The sequence below is a fragment of the Grammomys surdaster genome, unplaced genomic scaffold (assembly GCF_004785775.1).
Source record: "Grammomys surdaster isolate TR1022 unplaced genomic scaffold, NIH_TR_1.0 129, whole genome shotgun sequence".
In the NCBI taxonomy this organism is placed as follows: domain Eukaryota; kingdom Metazoa; phylum Chordata; class Mammalia; order Rodentia; family Muridae; genus Grammomys; species Grammomys surdaster.
The window spans coordinates 8,954,133-8,970,610 of NW_021604587.1; the positions used below are offsets into that span (position 1 = coordinate 8,954,133).

Here is a 16,478-nt window from a genome sequence, read left to right on the forward strand (position 1 = left end):
GGCCCTAGATCTCACCCTCCTTTCTAGCTTGATTGTATGTCTTTGAAGTCCCTTAGAATACCTAGTGAAAGAAAGAGAACTCTTTCAAAAGCTCCAGGCCAAATGTAAGACAGACTTTCTCTGCTCCAAAGGATATGCAAAAATAGGTTTCAATTCTGTCCTAAACTGGGAAATAAACATAATCCTGGTCAACTTTTTGTTTTTTTTTTGTTTTGCTTGGTTTTGGTTTTATTTTTGCTCAATAGTTATAACTAATACTAGAGCCAAACACTTTACTCTTGCTCTGCAAAGCACTTTCTATAGCAAGACTAAGACAGTTCCCAGTCTAATTGCTAAGCCATGGCCACCATGAATGTAGAAGCTGTGAACACAGTGAACAGAATGGGGCTTTAGCTCTTGCTGCTCCTCAGAGCTTTGTGAACTGGATGGACTGAGTAGATGGATGTAGGTTATAATTTTCCAGACAGAAAAAGGATTCCCTCAAGAGTACAGAACACCCAGAAATATGTCTGCAGCAAAGGATTTTGCTGCCCTTCTTCCTTGACAACTTCAGCAGAAAGAACACAAAATAGAGCAGGATGATATTCAATCCTCTTGTCTCAGACCTAATGATGCTCCAAAGAAACTGTGGTATTCCCTACATAATTGCGGTTAGTGCACTGAGATTTGTAGCAGTGTGCTTGCCCAGACATTATTGTCTGTTCTACAAAATTTAGACTCATTTTTCAGGCACAGATTTGGCTTAGGGAAATCATCTTCCGAAGGTAAATGGCAAAGAAGGCATAGTGACAGTTTTGAGAAAAATCTTTTGCTTTTCAGTTAATCTTTTAAAAAGTTATTTGTGTGTGTGTGTGGTGTGTGTGTCTACACTTGTTGCTATGTGGAGATCAGTGGACAACTTTATTGAGTCTATTTTCTCTTTCCACATTTATGTGGGTTTGGAGTGTTGAACAAAGTAGCCAGGTACTTTGTTTCTGAAATAAGGATATTTGGTCGCTGACCTAATTATCTTGCTGACTTAATTATCCCCATAGGTGCTTTTCCGTCACCTTCACCATCTTCACTATCTATCAGTTACAGAAAGCTTATCACATACATAACCCTATGCTAAGCCCTTTATATGGATGATCTCAGTCCCCAGAGATTAGAAGACTTAGGCAATTGTAGGTAGAATTATTACACCAATTTTATAGACAAGAAAACTGAGGTTCAGTGAGATTGGGAAGCTGGCCAGGGGCTACAGAATCCAAGCAATCTGATAGGTGGTGCTAGATTCCAAACTCAGCTCAGTTTGACTCCATAGTCCTTGACAATAGCAGAAGCCCAGGAGAATCTCAGCTATCCAGGTTGGTTCCCATTGGTACATTGGTTCTTATCCAGGGCACAGGCATTTCTTGGCTCTTACCCAGCCAGACTGGCCATTTCAAAAGTATTATAGATACGGGAGGGGAAATCAGAAGTAGAAGCAAGCAAAACCTTGACCAGTCCCTCTGAGTATATCTTGTAGCACCCATGAGGCCTAGGGCCATGGAAATCAGTCTGTGTAGAGAAGAAATGTCTGTGGATCTCTGTGTTTAAGTCTCTCTCAATGGAAGCAAAGAAAGAATTGTATTTGTTGAAGTAGATTCTGACCTCAGACTGGTTCAGAAATGGGAAATATTTGGTTGTAAATAGCTACTGTGGCAATGAATTGATGCAGCAAGTCTGATAATGAGTTTATTTTGGAATTTTTGTCTTTGTTATCTGACCATCAAGCAAAGAACAGAAACTCAGCCAAGGGTAGTAAAGTTCAAGTCTAAATTGTCCCAGGGGATTAGCTTTCTTTTCTGAATGACTTTTTTTTTTTTTTAAGGAGAACCAAATTTCTTATGTTGTTTAAAATCTAACATGGAGATGCAGCTTAGGAATCCAAGGCTATTTCTTTCTATTTGATGTATTATATACAGATGCATATGCAGAGATAATACTATGTTCCCACCTCCTTCTTAATATCCTGAATCCAGGGCTAACATCAAGCCTAATTCACATGGGACAGAGGCTGCCTGACTTACAGCATAAAGATGCTCTGTAAAGGCAGACGGTAGGCCATTATGAGGCTTTTCCACCCTAAATGTCAAAAGGTGCAATGGACATGGCTCTCTGCAGAAGCTTAGGAATGTCATTTTTCACGGGTACAAACATTTTCAAAGGAGGGACAGGATCCACTCCTGAGCTTTGGAGTTGCAGAGGGGGTCACAGACAAGGGTATTGATTCCTGCTAGGCTCCTGGGTTCCAGCTGAGGATAACTGGATGGGAGTAAGAGGCAGGTTGCCTAGGGCGAGAGCACGGGAGGCCAGAGGATCTGGCACCAGAAGGCTACCCACCAGACATACCTATTCTCAGGCCAAGAGCCAGCAAAGAAATGCTCAGGGAACCATGATAATAGCTTTGTGCGTGCCTGGCTGGGCTGGTTTGAACCAGTGGCTTTCAACAAAAGAATAATGCCCTAAGGCCCAGATGAGAGCTGCCAACCAAGAAATCATTATCATCTCTCCTTTGGGAAGCACCTTGTATTTCAAAGGACCACCAGGGAACTGGGTTTACTCAAGTGTAATGGTGCATGGGATTGTACAGGCTAATGCTGTGCATATGAGCATGTACAGTGTGCTCGAATGTACACACACACACACACACACACACACACACACACACACACACACATATACAAAGAGGGGGGAGAGAGCAGAGGGAGAGGAAGAGGGAGAGGGAGAGAGGGAGAGGAGGACACAGAGAGACAGAGACAGAAACAGACAAGGGTGGAGTACAGGGAGGAAGTAGCTGCTTTTATTTGAATATCTTTCTATATCTTTCTAAGAAATATCTTTCTTTATTTGATACTTTCTAAGTATCACACTAACTTCTTGTGGCCTTCTAGAAATGAAAGGTCAGATATGGAGCTCAGTTCTCTTTAGGGTAAAGAAACCATCAGATCAATAAGACACTGGCTATCCTATCCTCTCTACTTTCCATGTGGAAGACCAACAGCCTGGGGTTATCTAAAGCAGAATGGAATAACTGGATGGTGCAGTGGGCTGAGGGTGTCAGGCCTCAACATCTCTATGTTGGAATTACATTATCTCAAATCCATCATCGAATAACTCTGACATTTGAACCCCTAGAAATATGTACCTTTACTCTTGGCACATGTTGTGGTCTCTGGTGTCTAAAAGGTGACTCTAGAAAAACACAAAGGCTTCCTAGAAATAGCTCTGCCCTCCTCCCACCATGTCCTCCAAAGCTTCTCTTTCAGAAGCATCATTTTCAGGAGCAAGAAGATAAATTTCTTGCTCCCATGCTGGGCCAGGAGAGGACCAAGTGAAAAGAAGCTTTGACAGGGACATTCACCATTCTGATGCTACATAAGCTAATGAGCATTTGATGTGATGTTAAAAAAAAAAAAAGCTGTCTTTACACAAACGAAAGAAATCAGAGCAAAGCACCGACATTTTGGAAGCAAGCACATAAAGACAGGAGTGAGGTGAGGGTTAGGTGACCTAGGGCCTCTCTGAGCTTCCTGAACTAGCTTCCTGAAGAAAGAGAAGGCACAGGTACCATCCGCAATCAGGAGTTTGGCGGGTGGGTATTCCTGGGAGCTCGAGATCCTGGAGCTGAGCAGCACAACTAGAGTTTACTAGTCACGTGACCTTGGTGAGCCACGAAGTGACCCCCTGAACAGGAGAATGCCTTGGCTTCTTCTTCATGAGGACACCTGAGGGCCAGACCAAAGTATCACTTCCCTTGAAATGTGGGTGAATGCTATTAGTTTTTAATCTGATGACCTTTTCTGGTGTCCCATTTCCCTAGCTTCATTAAAATCCCATTTTAATAAAATATCTAGAACTTTCTTCTAGGAAGATCCATGTTCACTTTCCTTTTTATGTAATTTTTTGTTAGTCATTTATTCTTTAGGAGGTTGTCCCCTCCTGAAGAAATTTCTGGTGTACAAGGCAAGCTAGCAAGGCACTGATAGAATGCACCTTCTTTTGACATCAAGACTGTGGGTTACCCTGTCTAGTCACAAACCACACAGCCTTTTTCTATAGCTGCCACATCTCAGCAATTTCAGGGAGCATTACTTTTGTTTTGTTTTGTTTTTATCTCAGTGTCTCAAAAATCATCAAGGGTATTGCAACACTGTTTGTGTGGGACTAGTACAGCCCTCAGCAGGAATCACAGTAGGGTTGAGAAGGAAGGACATGTGAGGAACTGCTGGGCTTCTTAGAATCAGGTTGGGAAACAATGAACTATTTTCCATTTAGTTGCTACTTGCTGAGAATTACCTGAATATTTGGATTCTGCCCATTGATATCAGCTTTGGAAAGATCTGGAAAGTTTGGTAGGTCAAGGAGGAAGGATCTGGGGCCATCTCTTTGCAGTGAAGGATGCCCAGTCTCTTGAGAGAATCGCTGTCTGGGGAAGGGTTGGTGGACAACCTGGTGCTCCTCCGGGGCTTCTTTGGACAGAGGAAAGCTGGTTTCTGATGTGGAGTCACTCTCCAGGTTGAGTTTATTCTAAAACAGACAGACAAACAGATAAGTAATGAACAAATACTTAGAAGGCAGGTGGTTAAAAGTGCCACTCTTAACATCCATTAAATTAACAGATGATAAAAATTCATTCCAGGGGTTGGCGTTAAGACAGTGGCCTAGTTACTGTTCTATTGGTATGATACCATGACCAAGGTAACTCTTATAACAGAAGTATTTAATTGGGGGCTTGCTTACAATTCCAGAGGGTTAGTTCATGGTGGTCCGGAGGGTTATTATCATGGTGGGAAGCAGACAAACAAGCATGGTACTGCAGCAGTAGCAGAGATCTTTACATCCTGGTTACAGGCTCCAGGCAGAGAGAGATGCTGGGCCTAGCATGGGCTTTTAAAACCTCAAAGCGCACTCCCAGTGATGTATCTCCTCCAAGGCCATACCTACTCCAACAAGAACACACCTCCTAATCTTTCCCAAAGGGTCTACCAACTGATGACTAGGTAGTCAAACATATAAGCCTATGGGAGCCTTTCTTATTCAAACCACCACAGCCAGCATAGTATTCCCAGCTCATTTCATTAGCACATGGTTTAGTTTCTCCATCTTTAAAAGGCCAAGTCAGGAAATGTCTTCCAGTTTAAGAATTTTCTTGGGAGTTATGAACTATTTATTAAGTAAGTACCAAAGCACAACAAAATAAGACTGCTAGTTTGAAGGAAAAGTGGTATTTGTTTAAAGCTGGGACTGTTTCTCACAGCCTTAACTGGTTAAGCATTATGGCTTTCATTATACTCTTAACATCCAGTTTAGTTTCTTTGATGTGTGCCATGGAGCAAAAGATTTTATTAAATCAGGTAGATGTTTATGTCAAACAGTTGATTACATATCTCCATTCACCTATTGAATCTCCATTGGTTCATCTATTCATCTACATGTTGAAGTTTGGTCTTTTGCTATGCATTATAATGCTAAGTACTGGTTCCAAGGCCTGGGTGCTTCCAGGGATAAGAGAATCTGAACATAGACCCAAGTGATGTTATGTAACCTTGTTCCCAAGTTATCCCTGATTGGTGAACAAAGATGTCTATAGTCTATAGCAGGGCAGATGAAAGGTGGGGTTTGGGGGTTCCTGGGCTTGGGGTTGAAAGTAGAGGACCATGAGGAGGAAGAAAAAGAGGTAGAGAGAAAAGTTGCCACGGGGTAGGTGAGTTATGAAAACATGGCCATGAGGGCTGGCCAATTAGGAGTTGAGAGCAGCTCATGCAGAACATAGCAAGTTATAACTTGGGACTATTGATGGGGAAGTAAATTCTAGTAGCTTAGAGGATAGAACATCTGCCCAGCTCTAGTGCTATAAAGGCTGGTTATAAATATAAAAGTTGTTTGCCTTTTATCTGGGAATTGAATGATCAGAAGTGGGGTAGAAATCCCCAATTTGATATTAAACATCTACCCCAACATCTCCATATTCATTTCTGTCCATCCATTTATTCTTGTCTATTCTTCTTCCCATCTATCCATTCCTATATCAGTTTCATTTATATCTTTTTCTCCATATCTCTAATACATGAATTTTACCCACATGTTAGGCAAGAGATACATTAATAGATGAGATGGTTGTGTGATATGTTCTCTCTTGGAATGTACATCTACATGTAACAAACAAAACATATATAGATGAGCAAGACAAGAGACTACTCATTGCAAAAAAAAAAAAAAGACAAGATGATGGAGGGAAAGTTATCTAGGTAGGCAGAGCAAATGTCTCTGAGGAGGCAATGCCAGAGACAAGATCTGAGCAAGAAAACAAGGAGCCTTGAAGAGATCCAGAGGGTTAGCAAAGAGCAAGTAAGATAGTCCTTACGGGGGGGAACTAATGGCTGCTTTAAGTTACATAAAGGTTGGCTGTAGAGTGACAAGAATTGAAAAGCCACACAAGAGAAGGATGGAGAGACAGAGAGAAGAATGACAAAAAAAAAGGAATGTTAAGATTTAATGCTCTTATTCTTAAAACTGCCAATCAAAGGCTTTTCTTACCCAGTAAAAATATCTCAATTGACTTGTCTTGGGAGAACTTATCTAATGTAGCTATCCCTGTCCTTTCACTCTCTCCGGACCACTTAGTGAAGGCATCCTCTGTCCCTTCAGGGATAGCATTTTTATGTTTACTGGTGGAAGGAGACATGGAGATAGAATTTCCCCCAGCCTTTGGGTCAGTGGTTAATGCTGTTGTTATTGTTCGGCATGTTTTGAGGTTTGGGAGTTATGTTCCAGCACATTGTCTCCACACACACTCCCTGCCCCCACCACAGGGCTGTTGACCCAGCCAAACAATTCTGTCTACAATCAAAACACTCTTGACTCTGAGTACCCGAGGTCAAGAGCAGCCTGAGACTGAAATGCACACAGACCACCTTTGTCGATGTTTGATGGGGCAAAGATGAACTCAGGGAGTGTATCTGTCATCTCTGAAGTGGGAAGTGAGAGGCTTCATGTTTTCACTTGCCTTCTCTTTTGCTCAGGAGATGTGGCTGAGCCAGTGTCTTTTGTTCACCTTTCCAACCACCTCTCTGCCATGGTTTCTGTTTCCTGGCATGATTGTAGAGTTAGTTGGCCTGGGGTTCTGAGATATTGCTCAATGCAATGAATTCTAAATGTTCTATTGTTTGATTGAGTTGTGGGGGGCACAAGAAAGAAAGATAGAGAGGAGGGGGAGAGAAAAAGAGAGGAGAGAAGGAGATGGGAAAGAGAAGTGATGAGAACAGATTTCTTTATCCTAAGAGCTCTCTTGTCTCAATTGCCACAAAAGATACTTGAAGATAGTTGTTTCTGTGCCTTTATCACTGGACATCCAAGCCCTATACTTCTCTGATGGTGTTTTTGAGAATACAGTTGGATTCTTCCTGATAGTGTTAGAGAGTAGAGTTGGATTCTCCTGGAGAATTTCTTGTTGAGGATTTAGGCATGTAAGTCACATCAGGGGCTTAGTATTTGCTTTCCAAATGCTTTAGAGATTTTTGTAATTCAAGCCCCAGCTTTTATTGTATAACGAGGCATGTTCTTAACTAGATCAAAAAGGAAGTTCTTTGTGCTGGAGATGTAGCTCAGTGGTAGAGCATTTTCCTAGCACATTCAAGGTCATGGGTTCAAGTCCCAGTACTGCAATATATTTACATACATATAAGCAATAACACATTCTTTTTACTTCTCAATTTTGTGTTTTTATAGAGATTGGAAATGTACGTATGTGGCTAGTTAACATTTTGCTCAGATGTCTGAAAAGAAAAGGATTGAGTTTAATTGATTTTTTTCCCCATGACCCTTGGATTCTTCTGATAGAAAGTTCACTACCATAGAATGACTCCTGGCTTAACTTCAACCCAAACAAACTCCTTCAACTTTCTATGGCTCAATGCCCCTCTGTACAAAGCACAACAGATAATCACAGTCCTATACTCTTCCAGCAGGATGGTCTAGAGTTGGACTGCAGCTACACAATAAAAGAGAAGTGCAAAGTTAGGATCATTGGCTGAGCAACCCAGGCCACAAGTACTTCTGCTGGGAATAGGTTAATGACTGGGATTCAAGTATGTTTTGGATTAGGTCTTGCACAAAATTGTGGCATTGCTCCATTGTTCCTCAACCACTCTGACCCCAAGACACTGGCTCAAATTTGTAAAGTATTTGTCAGATGAGAATTAATAACAAAATGCTATTCTCAATTTCTGGATATCTAAGTCATGTTTGCACCTCCTCCAAATGTAGCTACCATGATGATTTATTGTGCTTTGTTCACAACTATTCAAAAACTAGAAACCCTGGGATAGGGGAAGGGTATTTAACAATGGTCACTCTAAAATGACTGGAATTTTACTCCATCAAGAACAGTTAAAGTAACCTAATGGGCTTGCCTGCTCGGTATGGGAACATGCCCCTTTCTCCATAGCCTGTCTTTAATCTGGGACCTGCCATTAGCAATGGTGTAGTACAGCCCCAGTAGCAATGTTCCTTCAGTGGTTTTAATGGTAGAGCTGCTACTCCCACTGAAAATGAAAACAGGACAACTGAAGTTGAGGAAGGTGATATTAGGTAGGTCAAATTAGCTAGCTATGGCTTCATACATTTCATCTTCATGCACAGGAATTCCTTTGTTACTCTACCAGCAGTTGGATTTAACACAGGATGGCACTAATAACATCATGCTGTTGTAGGTTAGTGTTTTGCTTCGGCTAGCAATACTGTAGTAGATATTGTGATCACCTACCCAGAGATCCTTCCTGTCTGCTTTTTATTTGGTGTTTGTTTCGGGTGAGAAGACAGCTGCCTAAAACTATATTTCCCAAACTCTGTTGCAGCTGAGGGGTGACTGCATGACAAAGGCTGTCCAGTTAGGGTTAAGGAGAGGTGAGGGCTTGGACTGCTAACAAGGAAGCAGATTTGGTATGCCCTTTGCCCTTCTCTCTCCCACTTTCACCCATATTGAGAACTGAGAGCATTGCCAGTCTCATCACATCAGTCCTTGATTATTGACTCCCTAAATGTCTTCCCATTATCATTTATAATTGTTCTAGTTAGGGTTCCTATTGCTGTGATGAAACACCATGACCGAAGCTACGTGGGGAAGAAAGCATTCATTCGGCTTATACTTCCATATCAAAGTACATCATCAGAGAACATCAGGACAGGAACTCAGGGAGAACAGGAATACAGAAGCAGGAGCAGATGCAGAGGCCGTGGAGGAGTGCTGCTCACTGGCTTGGTCATCATGGCTTGCTCAGCCTGCTTTCTTATAGATCCTGGGACTACCAGGCCAGGGGTGGTTCCAACCACAATGGGCTGACCTCTCCCCCATGAATCAATTAATTCAATAATTAATAAGTTAATCAAACAATTAAGAAAATGTCCTATAGCTGGATATTGTCAAGGCATTTTCTTAGTTGAAAAATCTCTCCTTTTTGATGACACTAGCATGAGTCACTTTGATGTAGGAATAATGCCACAGTAGCAGTAGCACTATTTTCCTCTGTAAATTCAATTGTATTTTTAGAGCTGTGACAATTATTTAAAAGTTAAATGCCTCCTTTTATGGTTTATGTGTCAGCTTTATGCCAGGACCATACATTTGTCTTGAAAAAAAAAAAAAAGAATCCTGTCATTTGCCATTTATAGAAATGTTGATGGCATGTGGTACTGTGTTAACTGAAATGAGCTAAGTAAAGAAAGACAAATACTGGTTGTTGCTCATTGGTGGAAGTTAAAAAATCTTAATCTCAATAGAGTAGTGAGTGTACTGGTCCCAGGGACTCGGAAGGTTAGGGAGTGAGTACAGGAGACATTAGATAGTGGGTACATAAGTACAGTTGTCAGGGCCAACTAGGCCTGTTGTTTTATAGCATAGGAGGGGAACAGTAGTCTCCAACAATTTATCATACATTTCACAATAACTAGAAGAGTCCAAACAGTCCTAAAACATAGATGTGATATGTAAGTAATAGGTATTTGAGGCTAATTCTCATATATATATATATATATATATATCTGACTTGAGGGGCTCTCAGTGAGATTATACAATTGGAGATTTAAAAAAAAAGCAGAACTACATGACAGACACACTGAATCTGAAAGTGCATGGGTATATAATGGTGCATATAAGAAAGAAGTCCCAGAAAATGACCTTAGGGTCCCAGCTGGTCATTTGGTACGGACAATGAATACAAGAGAGAAAGAAAAAGGTTCTTTGAAGTGGTTGTAACCCAACTCTGAGGGGGTAACTTGTGACTGAGATCCTAGGGAAGTAAAGGTGCAACAGGTGACAGGAACAGGAAGTGGGATGGTGAGCCTAGAAGACTCAAGCCTGCTCCCTGCAGCCCTGTTGTAACACAGCTGACTAGTGTAAATACCAGCTTGTCCTGTGACTCTTCCACTAGGTGCTGCTTCTCTGGCAGCATTCTGCAGGTCAGTTGGAGGCACCCCAGCCCTCAGATCTCTTCTATCTCCCTTCACTCTCAGAACCCGGTCCTGCATACCCCTGGGAGAGATATATGGGGATGAACGAGACTTTTTTCTGAGGCAGTTTTTATTGTGTCCCTTATACTGGGTATATCTCTGGTCCCAGACCAAGGATGTTCTGTCATGGCATTCTGCCACTGTGTGGCTCAAGCTGCTCATTGTGACTCTCCTGTGGCCAAGGTGGATTTCCACAGCCACATCAATGGCAATGAGTACAAGGGAGAAAGAATAAGGTTCTTTGGTCAACTAAACCTCAGGACAAATTATGATGGTGACCATCCAGTAGAGAAGATGATCACAGGAGGGAGGGTCAGGGTGAGGAGATGGGCTGTAGATCCAGTTCTGGGAGAAATGACCTAAGCGTTGTCTCTGTCTGTAAATAGCACACGCTCTATTCTGCAAACATCAGCCAATGGCTGTTGTGTGAAGAACACGGCTGGTCTGGCCCCTCCCCGACCCTCCAGGAGAGGTTCACACTAGTAACAAACTGGCCAGCTAGAAAGGTTTTAGTGCTTTTTAATTTTAAGGCTGTGACAACTATTCCCAGATTAATACTTCTCAAGAGTCAGACTACATGGCAAATTTCTGGGAGCGAAGAAGGCTGTATCTACAATCTCTGAGTCCCAGCCCCCAATTCTGACTGCACCTAATAAGTACTAGCTAATGATAATGATTGCTATGTCTTGTTAGATTTTGTTTTAATTAGGTTCAGCCTGTAGGCCTCATTACTCCTAATGTGGCTTTAATGTGGGATTCTAAAGGGAAAAAGAAGGAATCTAAGAATCTTCTATTGAAGATATTAAAGAAGATATTATTAGCAATGCATTTGGTCTCATAGCCTTTGAACAACAAACAACAGAGATTATAATTAACGTCACTGTAGTCTCTCTCCTGAAAACACACTAACAATATAGCTAATTAGCAATACGTCTTCATTTGCAGCTGGACATCTGCATATTATTATCAACAATGCTTGTTTCCCTTTTCCAGATTAAAGGAAGCCATACTGCACCCAGACATATGGCTGCACTTCTTCCATATTAAAACACTCTGTTCCTTGTACCCAGGATAATCATACTTTTTTTTTTTTAATCTGTGCTGGGCATCGATTTTGTCTGGAAAACTTCCACAGATCTAAAAATAAATTCAAGAATGCCACTAGTGGGGTTTCAAAGGGAAGAGCCAAAGTTCTCCATTTGGGAAGATAAAAGAATAAAGGACACACTGATTATTTTCACACATGATTGAAGAGTAAGTACTCCAGGGGAGTGAAAAGCTGGAGAGCAAATAAAATGACTTGTGAATCTTAGCATCTCTTACTCCAGGGGCATACTTGTTCTTGATGCTCAGGAAGATGGAATGGAGAGGGGTTATCTAGGAGTGGCAGCAGTGGGTGTTGGGAAGAGGCAATTAAGATCCACTGAGGAGACACCATTCAATGTGGATGTGTGGGTACTAAGGTTGACTGCCTCCTGTTCTTGTACCTGCATGCGATGCAAACAGCAGGAATAAAGTGAATAATTATTTCATTGATGCCTCTATTTTAAACCAAATAAAATAAAATAAAATAAAATAAAATAAAATAAAATAAAATAAAATAAAATAAAGCAACAACTCTTTAGGGACTGTCCTGGCAGAGAAGAGATGGCCAGACCCATGCTTCAGTCTTCGTTAGGGGCTCCCGAAGACAACCATGGGAATTGGTGACACAGTCACATCATGTTTCAAGAAGGCAGGAGTGTCACGGTCCTGGCTGGGAACCAGCAGAACTTTCTGTTCAGAGTCTGACTAATAGCTGAGGAATCTCTGGTTGTGGTGGCAGAAACGTATCAGGAGGATGTTTACTTTAGGGCATGGGAGTGACCTCACTTATGATCTCAGGCAGTGTTTTAGAAGAGATGAAGGATGGTCAATTCTCTGTAACGGGGCAGGAGCTGGCTCCTGGGGGGAGGGACTGTTCAACTCTGTACGTTTTTCCTAATGCTTCTGGGCCAGCTGATAGAATGGAAGTCGGCTTGCTGCTGATTTATCTCTAATACTTCTGTGTTGCTTTGATCTTAAAACTGTGTAGATTATTAGTGGCATTTCAAGTTGTGTTTTCTCCACTGCTGGCACAGAAAACAGAGGGGTAATTTTTCCAGGACCCACTTCTTTTATGTTCTGTTAGTTAAAAAATGAACTGAAATCACCCCTTCAACTCTAAGATAACATATAGGACATAATTACAAGGCTGGAAAGCCAGTTTTTACAAAAAGATTCTTTACTCATGATATAAAACATCAATGAAAATATAAGGTAAAAATTTTGTATTTTCTAGTCTTCCTTTGGCTTAGGTCGACAAACATAGAAAGGACAGATAATAAAGCTAGCTCTCATGTGTCCCTGGTTACTCAAAATTGAGGCCAGACCTAATTTGCCAAGGAATGTAATGGATAGGCCTGGGCTGGCCACCAGGGGGCTTCAGTCACTGTTCTTTGGTCACTCTGGAGCTCGGCATCTCCTGAAAGTTGCAATCTTAGTAAATGTTACAGAGTATGGATTATTGATGTTTCAAATGATGCTTTTTCTATTGCTCAGAAAGAAGATAGAGTGATTTTGTGCATTTTGGCCATACCCACTTCAGAGAAAAAAAATCTCAGAAGAAGGGGTGGGAAGATTGTAAGAGCCAGCGGTCCAGAATGCTTGCTGCTAGACAGTGTCTGGATGTGACAGGGAATCTGTCTTCATAACAGGTCAAAAATATGGCTGCCTAAACAAGACAGGTAACCTGACACCACCACTTGGCACGCCCACACAGATAGGAGAAATCTCACAAGGTGCACACCTAGATAAAGAGCTATAGGCAATTAGTGGGTGCCAAGAGAGGGAGAATCAATCTTCTTCAGGAATGAGCTTGCATCCAGTCATCAACCCCAAACACATGCACACACGAGTAACACTAAATACACTCGATAGGTTCTCTTTCTCTGTCTCTGTCTCTGTCTCTATCTCTGTCTCTCTCTCTCTCTTCTCTCTCTCTCTGCATGTCAACAATGACAAAAAAGAAGAGGCCATGAAATTGATATTTGGAGGACACTGTACAAATTAGAGAGAAGAGGGACACAGGGGAATACAGTATTCATATATGAAATGCTCAAAAATAATCTTTAAAAAGAAAGAAAGAAAACAGTGGTTATTTAGACCAGTGGCTCTCAACCTTCCTAATGCTGAGATCATTTCATATAGTTCCTCATGTTTTGGTGACCCCAATCATAAAATTATTTTTATTGTTACTTCACAACAACAACAACAACAACAACAATAATAATAATAATATAATTTTGCTACTGTTATGAATTATAATGTAAATATCTACTTTTTAGTGGTCTTAGTCAACCCCAAAGGGGTCTGAACTCACAGTGTCAGAACCACTGATTTAGACTCATTTTCTAGGACCCAGCTTGAAGAGGCACTGATCAGTGTGCCCATGTTCTCTATAGTGATAGATACAAACCATAGTTACCTGGGAAAAAGAATCTCAATTGAGGAATTGCCTCTAACAGGTTGACTTGTGGGAATACCTGCGTAGGCATTTTCTTGACTGTTCATTTATGTAAGAGGGTTAAACCCATGGTACTATCCCTGGGCAAGTGGATCTGCGATGTGTAAGAAAGGTAACTGGGCAAGCCAGGGGAAGTAAGACATTAAGCAACACTTCTCCGTGGTCTCTGATTCTGTTCCTGCCTCCTGCCTCCTGTCTTGAGCTCTTGTCCAGGCTTCCGTAAGAGAGGGACTATGAAGATTAAGAGGTAAGAAACCCTTTCTGTACCACATTGCTTTTGGTCTCAATGTTTATCCCAGAAATAGAAAAGTAAACCAGGACAGCAGGTACCAACTATCTAAATCTTGCTTTGACCAGGAGACGTGGTCCAGTAGTTCAAGAAGGCTCAAGCAGTGAATCAGTATCTCCCATATAGAATGAAGGATGATAGGACCTAGGCCAAAGCTGGGATTCTGCTTTTGGAAGGGAAATCCCAGAAGGTAAGCCACATCACATAGAACGTTTGTTCAGAGATTGAAGCCTGAGGCTGAGCTTGCCCTGCACAGTTACTGTACCAAGTAAGATGGTAGAGTCTTCTCAACACTTAAGGCCAATATCTTTTACTTCTAGAAATCTCTCTATTCTAAGTACCTATAAGTGCTTCTTAAGATGAATGATACCCTAACCTTGGAATTTTAGAAAGGAGCTCATGGTATTGCAGATGTGCTGGATTCAGAATGAGGCCTGTATCCCAGGCCCGATCCTGCCTTCCTGTAAGTTTGGGTAAACTACGGTGGTTTGTATCTATGGTAGAATGGTTTTAAATATGTCTACAAATTCTTCCTTTCTAAATAACCCTGCCTTGAGCAGGTGCACTCTGTATGCAATCTTTGAGTTTGACCATACTACTGATTGTGAGTTTGGTCATGCTGCTTAGGAACAACAGCAAGCAGAGTCCTCAAAGGATTTATGCTTTAGTACTACCTGTTTTAGTTGCTCTTTGGAGTGTGCCAAGAAGCCAGGACTAATCTGCTGAAACAGAAGACATGTAGGGAAAGGGCCATTATAATCCATGTTAATCAGCTGGCCAAATGCCAATCCTCACCTGGAGATCAAGGTCCATCCAAGACTAGCTGAGACAGCCCAGCTGAGATTAAGAGAATCATAAAGAATATGCTCTTATGGTTTTAAGTTACCAAATTCATAGTTGCTTGTTATACAGCAAGAGCTGACAGTTTTGTTCTGTTTGTTTGTTGTGTATGATGATCTTATTAAGTAGGGTGAGGATTTCAGAAGAGCTCTCAGTCCATCAGTTTCGATGTCCTTTGGTTGGAATCCTTATGACATAGTTGACTGGACAAATCATATCATAACAATATGGGTTTAAACATTTAAAAATGTTTTTATTTTTAAATTATGTGTTTGTGAATGAGTGAGTTGAAGTGTGTGTGTGTGTGTGTGAATGTAAGTGTGAGTGCAGATATGTGTAGTGTACACAGGTTACAGGTGCCTGTGGATGCCACAGGCATTGGGTCCTCCTGGGGATGGAGTTATAGGTGCTTATGGGATGCTTGATACAGATGCTGGGAACTCAACTCAGGTCCCTTCCAACAGTAGTGCTTGTTCTTAACTGCCTTAATGTGTTTTATTTTTATTAAGTTATTTATTTACTTTACATCCCAATCACAGTTTCCTTTCCCTCCTCTCCTCCAAGTCCCTCCCACTCCTTTCAATCCACCTCTCCTCCTTTTCTCCTCTTTTTCTTAGAAAAGGGGAGGCCTCTCATGTATATCAACCAGCCTTGGTATATCAAGTTGCAGTAAGAGTAGGTACATATTCTATTACCTAGTCAAGGCAGCCCAGTTAGGAGAAAGCGATCCAAAGGCAGGCGATGTAATTAAAGACAGACCCTGCTCCTGCTTTAGGAGTCCTATATGAAGACCCAGATTCACTACTGTTCATATGTGCAGAGGGTCCTACATTTACACAATGGAGTATTATTCAGTCATTAAAAACAATGACATCATGAGATTTGCAGGCAAATGAATGGAACTAGAAAAGATCATCCTGAGTGAGGGAGCCCAGACCCCAAAAGACAAACATGGTATGTACTCACTTATAAGTGGATATTATTCATAAAGTACAGAATAACCATGCTATAATCCACAGATTCAAAGAAACTAAGGAACAAGGAGGGCCCAAGGGTGGATGCGTGAATCTCCTTCAGAAGGGGAAATAGATTAGACATGGAGGGGGTGGATAGAAGGAAAGGATTGGGTTGAGGAGATGGTGGGGGAGGACAGAGGGAGAGAGTATTACAAGGGACAACTAGATGGGGCTGTGGCATCTCTGGAATAACGTAGAAACCTAGGACAAAGTGTTTTAGTTTAAAAGCCTATCAAAAATTCCAAAGCATCAATGAGTA

The 16,478-nt window shown here is 41.5% G+C and overlaps 1 protein-coding gene across 1 annotated transcript in view; it reads right to left on the reverse strand.

Annotated features, from left to right (window-relative positions):
* Ism1 (isthmin 1) overlaps window positions 1–16,478 on the reverse strand; it is a 75,359-nt gene that overhangs the window by 19,752 nt on the left and 39,129 nt on the right. The window contains exon 2 of the mRNA XM_028756244.1: window positions 4,321–4,551. Within this exon, the coding sequence (XP_028612077.1) occupies window positions 4,321–4,551 (231 nt within the window). The remainder of the gene's footprint in view (window positions 1–4,320; window positions 4,552–16,478) is intronic.